This window comes from Ascidiella aspersa, chromosome 8 (assembly GCF_963924565.1).
Source record: "Ascidiella aspersa chromosome 8, kaAscAspe10.2, whole genome shotgun sequence".
NCBI classification, from domain to species: Eukaryota; Metazoa; Chordata; class Ascidiacea; order Phlebobranchia; family Ascidiidae; genus Ascidiella; species Ascidiella aspersa.
The window spans coordinates 12,239,583-12,254,199 of record NC_139454.1 but is presented as its reverse complement, the minus strand read 5'-3'; the positions used below and the strand labels follow the sequence as shown (position 1 = coordinate 12,254,199).

Below are 14,617 nucleotides of genomic sequence, written 5' to 3'. Positions count from 1 at the left end.
TTTTTCGCTAGGCTATGGTCACGAAAGGTATAACAAATAAATTCTTAATTCCTAAATCAGGAGAACTTTTATTATCGTTTATCAAGTTGGCGATAGTTGAAAAATACTATTGGCTTGCTCCTTATGGAGTAAACAATAAAATAAAACAGTTCTAAACAATTTCAGATTACGTTATAAATTGGCAAAATATTTGAAAAAAATATATAATCACGTAGAGAAAATTCCAGCTACAGGGGTATACCAAAGAAATTCCAAAGTGGGCGACGAACAAGTAGGTAGAAATTTTGGTCTTGTTTCCGGTTTTTAAGCTGATTATTAAGTGATGAAAACAAGACATTTTGAAATGACGTAAGTTCCAGTCAAGTCATTTGTCCAAAAGACTTAAAGTGAAGTTTTTTTCTTAAAAGACGGTCAAGTCATTACAACTGCGATTATTATATTGTCAAATTAAAAGTGCATTTAACACGTTTTTTAGGTTTTCTGACATGTGACATCATCCCTACCGCTCTCCTTGAACCGCACGTTCGCCATTCTTATAGTCGTCGTGGGAAATTGCGATGTAAATTATTTAGTCGCTGTCAATTGATCGGCAAGGCAAACCCGATTTATCGCGCGCGGCAAAGTTCAAGCAGAATTAAGAGGGTAGTTGCCGACTTTTTTCCCCATCAGCATAGCGAGTTGTGTTGTGCCGAAATTAAATTTTCGAAAATTCCTACTTTAGAAAATTGCGTAACAGTGTAAATTCTGCACTAAATAACCTGGTTTGGTACTTTCCTAATCTGTAATGGGTAAAAAGTACTATAAAGAAAGGGTAAAATTTCTAGTGACCCAACTAACCCGCCGTAAATCGGCAAGCGCCTTGGTGTACTTCTTTTAAGCTGATTAGACCACGCATTAATCAAAACTCCCGATAATGGTTGCCAAACTGGGATCGATCATTTTCCGAAGCTGTATAGCTTAGTTGGAAAATAAATTAATGCGGGACTTGTTATGAAGTGCCAACGGGAAGGCAAACACCAAATAAGGTACTTATTATGCAAATCATAGGCCCTAAGCGAAAAAACATTTTGTTGTTAAAAGTGCTCGCAATATTAGAATAAGTTTTAATAAAATGCACATTAAAATACATACTTCTTTTTTTGTTTTTGTGCAATATTTTCCAAAAATATACAGTTTATTGATAGACTTTTATAGATAGCGGTTCTGCAAGTCCGCGAGATACAAATTTAACTGCGCAAATGGCCTGTCGGAAGTGCGCGCCGTAGAAAAGGGGTACACTGGTGCTGAGCACGTCAACTAATTTACTATTCTCGTTCTACACAAGTTCTTATCAATATTAAAAGCCAGTAAAAAGCGCCTTTTAAATCGAACGCCTTCCGACAATATGAACAAATAGACTTGAAACCAGGGCTTTGGAGCAGTCGTAAATGTTAAACGGCTCCGGAGCTCTCTTTTATCAAGCTCCAGCTCCGGAGCTTATTGATACCACTGCTCCGGCTCCATTAAGTCAAAAACTGAGGTTTAAGGCTGAACGCTTAATTTGCAATATCTAGCGTTTCAAAATATTGACAAACGAAACACCACAATGGTTAGTTACAAAAGGTGCGCCAAAGAGGCAATAATTCCTAATTTTGTGAAGAGTTGCTGTTAAATTATGTGAATTCAGCTATTAGTGGGAGGCTAGTAGCATAGCATCTTATGAAATACCTCGGAGCGGAGCTATTTTTTAAACAACTGGCTCCAGCTCCATTTAAATTTCACGTGGAGCTCCGGCTCCAGCTCCGGCTCCGTTAAAAATGTACGGCTCCAGGGCTCCGGCTCCACACTCCGGCGCCGGCTCCAAAGCCCTGCTTGAAACGCAAAATCTAGAAATATGCAACTTTGTGTCACAAAAAATTGTATTTTTAAGAAAGCCAGGGGCTCCACTTCATAGAGCGAAAAAGGTAAACTGCGAACGTAGATTTTAGTCGGTGACGCAATCGTAACCGGCCTTGTAATTTCGATTTGTGCAGAAAACGGTCACGTCAAAAAATATCCATGGTCACATTGGTCAGTCAGAAAAGAAAAAAAAAATCACATAAAAAGTACGAATCGCTATCGGCAAAACACGTTTAGTTAATAACAGGGTAGCCGCAATGGGAGCAGTGCACCAACACTTGAATGCATGTAACGAAGAGTTCGCCGTGTTAAACAACTTGACCGAATTTGTACAACTGGCTGCCTTTATATACTGATAAAACTTCCGTTTACATTTGAAATTGCTGCATCTCGTTCGGCTTTATATACGAATCCATACAAAGAAAAAGTTGAAGGTAGAGGAGAAAACAAGAAACAGACACATTCCTAAGCAATTGCCAGGTCCACAATCAGAAATAAGTTATAACCCTAGTAGGTGCAGTTGTTTGGTGAAAAAACAGTAAACGTTGAGTTACATATTAATATATCACGCACATGACCAGTAACTCTTTTGTGTCCTGCATTTTAATTATCGATTGTATTTATTGATTGATAAAGAGTCGAATAAAATCCGATGAATGGCAGCGTCTTAGGACCCCGGTAATAAACCATCGAAAGCTCTGTCAAATACGATATTAGTGGACCGTGCGCACAAAGGTGAACCGATTAATCGGCCTACAAAACAACGCAACAATCACTTCCACTGACTAAAGTCGATACCCGGCCAGATTTTGGCCGTGTTATATTTTGGCAATGTCGTTGCTCGTTGCCCCCCGTTTGGATCAGATCAGGCCCCTTCTTTTTTTGTAGTCGGCCAGGTTCAGAGACCGTCGAGGGGCGTCCGTGGCGGGCAAGACCGTGTTCACTTTCGGCGCCACGAGAGATCGCTCTGTGAAAAAATGTATTCGTTAACAGTATTTTGTCTCTGGCTGGGCATGCACACATTATCGAAATAAATCAGGTTGGTCAATTGTAAGTCACAGCATTGGCATTAAAAAACAATATTTAACTACTAACAAAGGTGAACAGTACACGTTTCATTTGGGAAGACGTTCAATTTTGATAAACCCCAAAATCGAAACAAATAGCAAGTTAACATTTGTTAGATTTAACAATTGGCCTAAATATCCCAATTCTACTAAAAAGTTTTTAATTAGAACAACTTAACATATGTCAAGTCGTTTTTGTAAATGACCTTACTCTAGGTCGTACCATTTGTCTAAATGATTTAAGTCACGTCAAGTTATATTATATCCTTTCGCGCTCTTGTCCCACTTTTGCGTTGTCGTTACGATATGGAAAGTAATACTTCAATTAACCTGGTCGAAAAAAAGGTGTGGTACTCAAAAGACCCAAGTCAAGTCATTTAAACAGATAGGCTTAAGTCATTACAGCACTGTAACTTAATCCCTCCTCAAGACGAACGCGAAGCGATATGCATCACCGTTGCTCCACCTACCGGCGACCGACACTTGGAGGTCGAGCTTGATGTCGAAATCGTGGGCGTCGAAAAGGTCGTTGGCAAGTTCCCCGCCTCCCGACTTGCCGGTCAACGACTTACGGGTTGAGGCCGAGGCTTCAGCAGAGTCAGAGTCTGGCCGAGGCGCTTTATCGACATCCTGTGACGGAGGTCGTTTTACGTTTGGTCATTTACATTTTTCATAGTTAAAGTAAAATCTTGGCTGAACAACGGCTGAAAAATTGGGCAAAACACCTAAATTTTTTAAGAAAATTACTTTCAAAGTTAGGTACACTGCACGGATTTGTAATGCAGCTTTGCAAATCAATCTTAAAGCCAAAAAAGGCCGAGTAAATCGTAATCGTTTGGACAAAGGCGATTCGACCAAGTGTGCATCTAGACCATTTTGGCTTTAGGATTTATCATCAAACTACTTCTAAGTATTGATATAATAATGTGCGATATTAACATCATAGTGATTCGAATTGCATCATTACCGCACGGTAGTTTAGAAATTTAAAAATATAATACACAAACTTGATTTTGTAAGCAAAAAAATGTGTTGTGTTCCAGCCTTGCAACTATTACTCACGGATAGGTTTCCATATCTCCTTTCCATTTCCTGCAACAGGCGCTGTGTTTGTCCGCCATCTTCAGTCTGGAATACAAAGAAATATGATTTAAAAAAGCAAGGAAACTATTCACGGTATTTCGGGTGAAACTTTTAAATGGAAATGTTTAATTAACAAATTCTTCGAACTTCGGAGAATAATGGGTGGATGTTTTCTTCAAATTTCATTTTTAATTAAATTCTAACACCATGATTTAAAACAACAACAACAAACGTGAAAGTCAGTCGATCTAGTATTTTAAGCGTCAGCATAGTCAAAAAAAAGTGACCCTGGTCTTCTTTAAGCAACTCAATGGCGCAAGAACTAAGATTTGTTCCAAGCCGCAAAAACAGCACGATTGTTCAACGTACGTTGGAGACAAGCACGGGCTTGCATCTTCTTCTGGTGAAGGGATCGGCCACCTTGGCCCGGAGCTGTTTCCATTCCTCCTTACACGCTTCTTCCTTGAGCAGGTTGTGCGACTTAATCCGTTCATTGATGTAACTGCGAAGAAAGAGGCGAGAGGAAATCAAGACGAGGAATGAAACTCAAAATCGCGGGGGACAACCAAAGTTCCGCACCTTATCCATTTTTCTTATTACATTCTGACTAACGACAATGTATGCGTTTTTTGGCAGATTAATGGTGTCCGAACATTCCAGAAGATCTTCATGTAAGTATTTAACATTTTCGGTAAACTATATACTTGGAGCACCTGTAAACTTCGGTACACCATGTAATTTTTAATTTGGCACCAAAGTGTACCTTCTTGTCGATTGTTAAAAAATTCACGTTGCGCTGATGCGTGCAATGAAAAATATAGTGCGGAGTCCTGTTTTGTTTGTTTTTGTTTGTTTTTAAATGATTATTGCTGTTTTGTTTGCTGTGCGAACATAGCGAAGAACGTCAATTTAAATTTAACTGGCGGTCCTATCGCCTTGTTGTTGCACAAATACGGTGTTAAATAAAAGATGAAGGTAAATAACAACAGGTCTCAGCTAGGCACTGTGTTACCAAACTTATACTTAAAAAGCATGCAGATCAAAGGGGAGCCGAATATTAGCTAGCCGCCTCGAAACTGATTGCAATCGATTGGCACCAATGTCACAGCGCTACATGTTAATAAACGTTCAGTTAGATACAACACAAATACATATAAAATTATAAAAGGCCGTATTGATCATTATTTTCCAGTGAAAGCCCCATAACGACTAAGAACCCTGAAACGTAATATCGGTCACGACTCACGAGATGAAATATAATGATGACAATCTATCGGAACAAAGGTCGGGTGAAACGCTTTGCTTAACGCCCAGTTCGACAGGACAGATTTCTGGCAGTTGAAACTCGAAAAAAAAAAATACATATCCAACAATTTGCGAAGTATACTTACGTGATCCCGGCGATGTTCTCCTGGCGCTGCTTGTCCAGCTTGACAGCGCGCTCTTCCAATTCGTCGAGCTGGCCCGAGAGCTTGTCGGTCTCCTCGCCGTCACCCTTCGCCTCCGCCATTTCCTTGGCTTTCATTAGCGCGGTTTTGCGCATAGCGTAGTTGAACGGGTTCTTGCGGAAGCGGTTCTTCTCCTTGATGATCTGTCAAGCAGAAGGTTTGCTGGGTTTCGCGTTGGATTTGTTTGTTTCGTTGGTAGTGGCGGATTAGAGAACTACCCTGGGTTAATAGTTTCGTCTTTCGACACTTACTAGTGGCACTAATATTCGATATTTTGGTGGGGCAATAGATTGAACTATGCGACCCCTAAATCTCACCACCTGTGTTTGTTTGATTCTTACACACCTCAGTGTGTGTGTGTATATTCAAGTTGTAACCTAACCCATATTAGTAATATCCTTCATCGTCAACAAACACTTTTCCATTAGTCCATAATGTGCCCTAGAATTAACTATTCCTAATAAATTTCCAGACTCGATTACAGAAAACTGTCGTTTCAAACACTTAATATCCTCATGGTTGCTCACATGATCTATGTCCTTATCGTTGATGTTGCTTGCGATAGCTTCTTTGATCGTCTTTTGCTTTCGCTGAATCTCATCGTAGGTTGGCAGTTGCTGTCCGGCTCGCATTACCTACTCGAATGAGAACAGCTTTCGAAATGTGACCAAATATGATTTTGAGTGCTTAACGTGGAAATTACACCTAGGTAAAAAAATAATTGACGAAAGACTTCTTGCGGGAAAAAGAGCATTACGGCAGCAATCTTATCTTTAAAATTAGTTTTTAAAGCATCGTCTGCTTGTGAAATTAAAGGTATGTAATGTGTAATTAGTTTCCTTAATTTTTTCGCTTTCCTTTTTTTTTGATAAATCATAAATAAATAAAAAATGTTTATCCGCGGGTTATATAGTTCTGTGAAGTATGATTAACACACATCTCCAAGGTCATTTGACCTGCGCCAAATAATTTTATATCGCCCGAGTTTTAAATTCGAAACAAAGAAAGCTGTTCAACAAGAGATGTCCGATAACACCGGCACGTAACCGATACACGTGGCCAAGTACTATCGGTATTCGTACGACACCGGCGGGGATGTACCTAAACCGACCTGAAATTAATTGTGGATTTCAGTTTTTGTTTACAATCTAACCGGGCGTCTTCCCTATTAAATTACTATAGAAAGTAGAAAACATAACGTTTTTAATCATTTTGTATTAGATCAAAGGTCGTGCTTTTGCTCAATAGAATTCGTATTATTTTTTAACAAAATAAGTGTTAAACAAATTTACTCCCAACCAACATCCTATATTTCCCCGCTAACCGTTTCTTTCCACTTCATGAACTCGGAGTCGGAAAACTCGGAGTTGGAGACGAACTCGAGTCGGAAGACCCTCTCCTGCTCGCCGTGACGTAATCGCAGCCCCTTGTTGGTCCGGGTTTTCCCCAGCTGGTAGACCTTCGCCGTTTCGACAACCCCGACGATTTCAGCTATCTGCAAAAAAGCGCAAGAAAGTCCTCATAACGCGTCTTGATAAACTGAAAAAGCAGTCGACCACGCATATTGTTTTTACAATCTGCATGATGATGATTTTTATTCAGAAAATTAAACGCCGTTAAAAAAACCTTGATATTGAAAAAATATATATTAAAAAAAAACTGTTTCTAAAGTTACTTTACCTTTAAAATATTTGCAGCCCTTACATAAAATACAAACAAAAATAACATAAATGCACCGATCAAGCTGATTTCAACAATATAAACAGAAAATAACTCTAAACTCGTAATATTATACAAAGCCGTATGGAAAAATAGCAAAGTTTGCAAAAATAAAAAATCATGTCAGTACAACATTTATCGGGCTCTGTACTTGACAAAACAGTCCCTTTTCCCCGCTCACCCTGTACACGGGCCTTCCGTCGTGATTGCCGATGCCGATTCGCACGAAACAGCCGACCACCATGAGCTGGAAGGCGGGGAGGTGAACCCACTTCTCCATCTTAAATCGGGACAAGCGCAGGCCGGCAAGGTCTTCCTTGGCCTCGATTTGCTGATTTCGCTTGGCGTGTGCGCTGAGCGAAAAGTTATTTATCAACAGATTTGGTTTGATAACGTACTGCTATTCATATTAAAGAGACTAATGGGCAACAAAACAATGTCGTTTTATGTTCTCGTGCTGTGTGAGATTTGGAGTAAAACACATGTTTGAGGATAAATATTCTTTATTATATAATTTTTTACTATTAAACATTTTTTTTAAATATAAAAATGATGTTTATTTTGTTAATAACGAGGAGCGTGAAAGTTATCCAATATATATAATATATAAAACAAAATTTTACAGTGAAATATATTTTTGATACTTTTTGTTACTTTCTAACCTTGAGCCACTTTGCTTCTCTGTGGATGAATCACCACTGTCAGAATCTGATGACTCTGTAGTCAGGGGCGAAGCTGAACCTGCTTCTAGAACAAAACTTCAGATTCAACCGCTTATATGTGTTTTAGTACGTTGCTACAAAAAAAATGAATTTGTGACCCTACACACAATTACAATCTGTATTCCATAAAAAAAAAATTTCAAATAAAATTGCCAAACTTTTTTCTTAAATACTTCACCTATAAAATTGCCAAACTTTTTTCTTGAATACTTAACCTACAGCTTCAATGTTATATTCCAAATATAAATATTTTAAGATTTGTCTAACTACATATAAAGAAATTGCTTTAGAACCCAATTTCTGCAATTTCGACAAAAATTAGGCTACCAAAACTAACTTGCAACCTAAGCTTTATTTTAGGATAATCACCTCTTTCTTCATCCTCGTCATCATCGTCGTCACTGTAAACGTCACTCAACTTGAGGATTTGTTTCTTGTCTGTTTGCTTCTTTTCGATTTCAGCTGAAAAAAAATAATTAAAGTTGAACACAGCATAGAACAGAAAACGAGTGACAAACATAATGAAATATGGTTGCTAAATTTGTTTGTTTCGCTCTTTAAAAAAATATAAAAAAGAAATCAGCATACAACATTGATGAACATTTTATTTAAAACAAAATTAATAAGATTTCACGAACAAAAAGAATTTAAAGTAAGATCCAGGATAACATACACAAAAGCTAGACTGGATGACTGTTTGTTTTTCTGTCTGTGAGAAATTCTTCTTTTTTAATAATATGCAAAAAAAAAAGTAAAAACATGTTTGATAGTATTTAAAATATAGAAATAAAAAAGATATTCCTAATTTAGTGTTTAAATGCACAATTGCTAAACAGTTCCTTACATTTGCATTAAAGTTATGACAGGAACACTACTTTGTAGCATACGTATCGTATAAGCAACACAGGGTTGCCATACAATTGTTGTAAAATATTTTTTTTAAATATTGAAAGACTTTTCAAGAAATGTTTATAGGTTTTTAAAGAGCTTATAACTAAATTAATCTTTATGTTTAAAATAAAATTGGAATAATGAAATGTGAAAAGGCCAACAGAATAACAAATAGTTAAAAAATTGTTGCACTTAAGAAAAAATGTTTTACTTACTTTAAAAACACACAACTTGAGCTGCATATAGAATAAATTTTACCACTTTTGGAGAATAAGAATGTTTAATGTGCAAATAAATTCAAAGAAAAACATTTAAAACACAAAATAGTTGTGTCAACCCTGAACTAACTTTATGTTTCTAATGTTTTCTAGCAAAACTGTAATACTTTGCAGAATTATGCAAACTTGCACAACCAACCTGCTCTGTTTTTCTTCCGTGCTCTCTCAGCCATCAGCTGTTCTAGTCTTGTGCTATCTTTCTTCTCTTCCATTTTACGTCTTCTGTCGGCTCGGTTGTCACCTTTTGCCGACAGGTTCATCCATGATGGCTGGGCTTTGTCGGATGGCCTGATGTTATACAAGTGACTAATTACTAGCAATGAAATTCCCCCAAATTATTGCTCTTGACACAATTCTGTTTATATAGCTAAATTTTATATCAGCAATAAAACGCAATATAAGGCAAGTTTGTTTAGCTTAAATTGGATATTAAAGAATGTGTTGCTATATACATCACATGACAAAACTGTGTATGATATGCCATAAAGATGAACAACAGTTGCACATCCCATTGTCTATACCAGAAAGGCCATGACACATATATTTGTGGACCACACAACCTGTATCAAGCAATCTATTTAACCATTTTAATGTTTGGGTACATTATGCACGGAACTGTAAAGTAGCTTGATGAGTCGCAAAGCCAAAAAGGTCGAGTAGATCGACATAATCTTGATTAATACACACATTAGCTGAAGTTGATACAAACTTGTATTGAAATGTCTTAATCAAGTTGATGTCGATCTACTCAACCTTTTTGGTTTTGACTTTATTCTAATGTTATTGTTTCAAACAGGTCATACTGCCATTCATACTAACATTGGACACAGTGGAATTGATTCAACTGCTGATTCATGGCAGTCATAAAAGTTGCTTATTGCGATAAGTTGAGTTGCACTTTGTTATATCATAATACAAAAAGTGCCATTGAAATTTGCCTTCAGCTTGTGATACCGAGCAGTCACAGTGTATTTACATTTTACAGGGTTAGGTGCCATTTAACGAAACATTGGGAATCTTTGTTAGACATAATAAACTCAATTTGATGATGAGCAACAAATTATGTTAAATGCAAAGATTGAAGCAAACTTTTGCCTTAATCGCTCATCATACACATCTGTGCAACTACAACAACAATCTATACAAGCATTTAATAAAACAAAATTACACAAACATTTGGTAAAAAAATTAATAATAAAGTAAACAATCTTGGTTGGCTATCCAAGAACCACATTTAGGAAGAATAGAAATTTATGACATGTCTGCCAACATTTTGTTGAGTGTTGTTTTGTCTGTTGAGTGCTGATTGGTAGACACTGGGCACTCGCCAAACTAATTTTACTTTAACATCAACCCTGTTTTACATATTTATTGTGTAATATAGATGGTAGGTAGCACACATGCATTGTTTTTTTTTGTTTTTTTCATAAATTTGAACAATTAAAAGTGATATTTCATTAGATTGTTTTATTTTCACTTGATTCACTTACTTCTTTTTCTTCTTCTTTTTCTTTTCGCCTCTGCTCCTTAACTTTGCCAGGTGGAGTTTTTTCTCGATTTCAAATCTACCAAAAAATAAAAAAATGCATGTTGACCGTCATATACATACAAAAAAATTTGCAAAGCATACATACCGCTTCTGGAGTGCTTCTCTTTTTTCCAGTCGGTTGTACAGTTCCTGTTCCCTTTCCTTTTCAGTCATATTTTCAAGCTTGCAACGATCTTCCTCATCACCTACCAAATCTTTATCGTAGCCATCGTCAAACTCTTTTCTCAGCGACTCCTCGTCAAATGCACTGTCAGAACCAGAGTACCCGTCCTCCGATCCACCACCCGACCCATCGCTAGATGAGTCGTCAACTTTGACAAAAATACATATGCCTGAAGTTATGTAAAAGTAAGAAACACAACATGTGTGAATATTAACATGAATTTTACTATTGCTAAAAATAGCTTAACTGCTACAGAGATAGATGTAATTTTTAATAGAATTTAAAATATTAGATAAGTTGAATTGGCAGGCATCAAAGCTTAGTATTAGAGCAACATAGTATAGGAAGAAGGATTAAACTCAGTAAATTATTGAAAGCACTTGAACAACTGCAATTCCTCAAATTAAAAAAGTTGAATAGGAATTCATATATGGATAAAGCGCGGCATGAAATTGTTTTACACATCTATCTGAAAAAGGTTGTTAAATAAAAAGAGGTTAGCTCTAAGCTACATTTAAGTATATAAATACCTTCACCGGATGACATTTTGTTTCCCACAGCAAGATCAGAATCATTTCCATCATCAGATGAGCTATCATCGGACACAATATCCCTGCTAAGAGATGCTTTGCCCTTCTTTAAACGATTTAATTTCTTTCCTCCCTTCTTCTTAGACTTACTCCCCATTGTCCACTATAAAACACTATACAGTATTAACATTAATAAATAGTTTATTAAAAATCAGAAATTCAAAATCCTTAGGGTATTGTTTCTAAACTCAAATTTTGGATATCACTATGTATATATTGCATGTAACTTGAAAAAAAAATTAGAAAGTTTTGATTGTATTAAAAGTTTTGGTAGGGTATGTTACATGGAAATTAACATATATGCCATTTAAATTAAGTGTATTCTATTTCGGATGATAGTTCCTGTAAACTTGGTTTTCATTTTATATAAATATATGTTGTCCAATACACTTTACAGTAACTTATTATAGAATAAGCATCAAGAAGAAGTTAATAGAAAATAACCTCATCATCGTCATCAGATGTGTCAGAATCAGATGAATTTGTAGTTGTCGATTGGATTTTTGACGCCTTATGATGTTTTACAACTTTTTGGTGCTGCTTGGCTCTCTTTGCTGCTGGGACTGTTTCCTAATAAAATAAAATTTTTCTAAACAGTTTTCTGGTTACCATACGGTTTTAACATGTCAGCATACAGTGCAAAGCCGCAAAATCAGTTAGCATATGAAAAAAATTAATGGAAGCAAAGCAAGATAAAAAACTAATCTTTGGTGAGATTTAAACCAAATTATTGCATTACAGCCCCTTTCCACCAAAAATTGTTCATAACATTTACCTAACAAACTATCGGTAAATCTTTGAAGGTCACAATGGAAGGCAGTCAGACTAAAATCTTTCAGACGTATGAGTTTTGTGTCATTAGAAAACCTTGTATTGCACTAACAAACAAAATGCGGTGGACAGCATTGTTCAGTTATTTTTGCAAGTAGCAAGGCAAGACTAGATAAAATAAACTTAGGGAATACATATTAGTTGGAACTCCAGCTGCACCCACACATTTGTGGAAAATCATCATAAAAGTCGAGCAAACAAGCAAAACTTCAGTCCCTACAGTTTCAGTGATTTATTAGAGCCGCAAACATTTTTAAGCAGCTTAAATCTAACTGCGGAGTTGAGCTGCTTCGACATATCTCCCAGAATTATAGCTTAAATATTATAGCGTCTATTTTATACCAACAAATAACAATGTTTTTTATCTCAACAGAAGAGATACTACTAGCACCATTTCCTGTTGCAACTGAAAACTCTTTTTAACTTAACAAGCAAAGATGTTCTAATTATGAAGCTAAATGTAGAAGGACTTTAAATAAAGTGTAGTGTGACCTAGACCAGTGGTTCTCAATCTTATTCACCTTGATCATCATACTTTCTTAAAATAATGGAGGGCACCTAAATGTTGAAAACAACAAAGATTGAAATTATATCATACAGTAATTATTTTAACATTGCGTCCCATTCTAGCACTCACTATACTCCAGTGTGCATTCTGTGGCACGTACATCCTGATATTTTTTTAAAGAAAGGTGTGTGCATACTTGAATTATAATATTGCTCACATAAACTTTGAACAAAAAGTTAAATTTTCGTGGGATTTCTATCATTTGGTGTGCAAAAAACAGAAACACACTAAAGCTCACAACTTGTCGCTGCACACCCAAGATCTTAACACAAGTCCAGGAAATGCAGACTGGGCTATACTTAAACAAAAAGCTGTCAAAAGATTGTAAAATCAATTAAATTTATTAGGAAAAATATTGGCACCAGTCTAGAATCCTACAACAGTGAAACAAGTATTAAGGCAACACACAATGTTTGGGTGAGGATGTCGGTTAGTGTTTGGGTGGGTCAAGTATTATTATTTAATAAATTGTTGCTTAACCTACCAAAATCCAAACGATAACTGGCATACTAAGCCAAAAAAAGTTTTGTTGTGGTAGGATTCTAGACCAGCACCAAAATATTTTTCGACTAAAATGACCCTATAAAATGGAGATGTTTTGCAAACACCTTTACACCTTCTCACTGAACCCCAACCCAGGTTAAGAACCACTGAACTAGACCTTTTAAAGATAATTAAAAATAATAAGAACATATACAATACACACAAAGTACATTCTGTTAATTGAGTATTTATTTTAGCTAATTGTTTTGGTTTCAGCAGAGTTTAAAGGTTTACGTTTTTGCTTTTTACAAACACTTACCTGATTGTCACTTAGGTCACTTTCTTCTGAATCGGAAACAACTCGATTTTTGCGTCTTTTACTCATTATAACTTCCTACAAACGAATGAAAATGAAATAACGGCGTTTCTTAATATTTTAGCACGAATTAGAGATTATAAACATTAATAAGAATTTGTGTAGTTAATAAGCCCACTAATTCCTTCACCATTTGCTTAATAAAATATTTGTTCCATAAGATAAGGCGTTTATTGTATATTCTCATACAAAACAAAACGAAAACGATTAAATGTTGATTAAATGTTAATTAAATACGAATGAAACTGACAAAGAAGAAAAATTGAATTCCGTAACAGATCAGTTTAGGGTTAACGGGAATATTAGCATTCTATGATGTTAGGAAAAAGTGTCGCATGGCGCCAAGCAGTGAAAATACCAGTTAAATTTGATATGTCGCCTGTCGCGAAAACACCCTCTTGTCCAGGTCTTAAAAAAAAGTGTAAATCTGTCGCCTTATGCGGAAGATTTTGGAGAAGTGAGATATTGTATCGAGTTTTTAACTTTTTGTGCAAATGCAGATATGTTAAAAAAAGACGAAAGGTGACTTTTTGATATTTGGATACGCTAAAGTCTAATTTATCACAGTACTTTCTGCGTGGATCTGCCTTAATTCTTGACGGATTCGGCATCTGACGTCATAACACGACTGAGCACAATGGCAAATATATATTTAACAGAATTGTTAGTCTGGCGACGGCCTTGCTCCTGCCGACGAAAAAAAATTATTAACGAAAAATTAGTTCATATTGTTTTTATATTTCGTTTGACAAAAAAATAGTACACGGCGACCCCCCAGACAACCTCGCTCTTGCTACCCCCAGGTTATGAACCACCGGTATAAATGAAAGTCTTTATCTATATTGAAAGCCACATGCTCCAAATGTGTTAAAAGGTTAGTTAAACAAAGAATATTTGGGTACAAAGCTTTTTTTCTGTGATTGATGATGATGATTTCTGTGATTGATGATGATGGGCCCTATTGATTCTTT

General features: G+C 36.2%; 1 protein-coding gene across 2 annotated transcripts; it reads right to left on the bottom strand.

Annotated features, from left to right (window-relative positions):
- Nucleotides 1–1,844: 1,844 nt before the first annotated feature.
- On the bottom strand, nucleotides 1,845–13,904 carry LOC146136158 (RNA polymerase-associated protein RTF1 homolog). Of its 2 annotated transcripts, none has more exons than XM_083395208.1 (16): nucleotides 13,590–13,904; nucleotides 11,833–11,958; nucleotides 11,329–11,491; nucleotides 10,721–10,946; nucleotides 10,577–10,651; nucleotides 9,226–9,374; nucleotides 8,287–8,379; nucleotides 7,858–7,942; nucleotides 7,377–7,548; nucleotides 6,801–6,971; nucleotides 6,004–6,111; nucleotides 5,420–5,619; nucleotides 4,398–4,530; nucleotides 4,008–4,073; nucleotides 3,416–3,575; nucleotides 1,845–2,845 (listed from the first exon to the last, which is right to left on the bottom strand). In XM_083395208.1, exons 1-16 carry the CDS (start codon nucleotides 13,653–13,655, stop codon nucleotides 2,739–2,741), a joined length of 2,100 nt encoding a protein of 699 aa, XP_083251334.1. In that variant the 5' UTR covers nucleotides 13,656–13,904; the 3' UTR covers nucleotides 1,845–2,738. The 2 variants fall into 2 exon arrangements, with proteins under 2 accessions (XP_083251334.1, XP_083251335.1); XM_083395209.1 differs by having other exon boundaries at nucleotides 7,858–7,939.
- Between the last annotated feature and the right edge of the window lie 713 nt (nucleotides 13,905–14,617).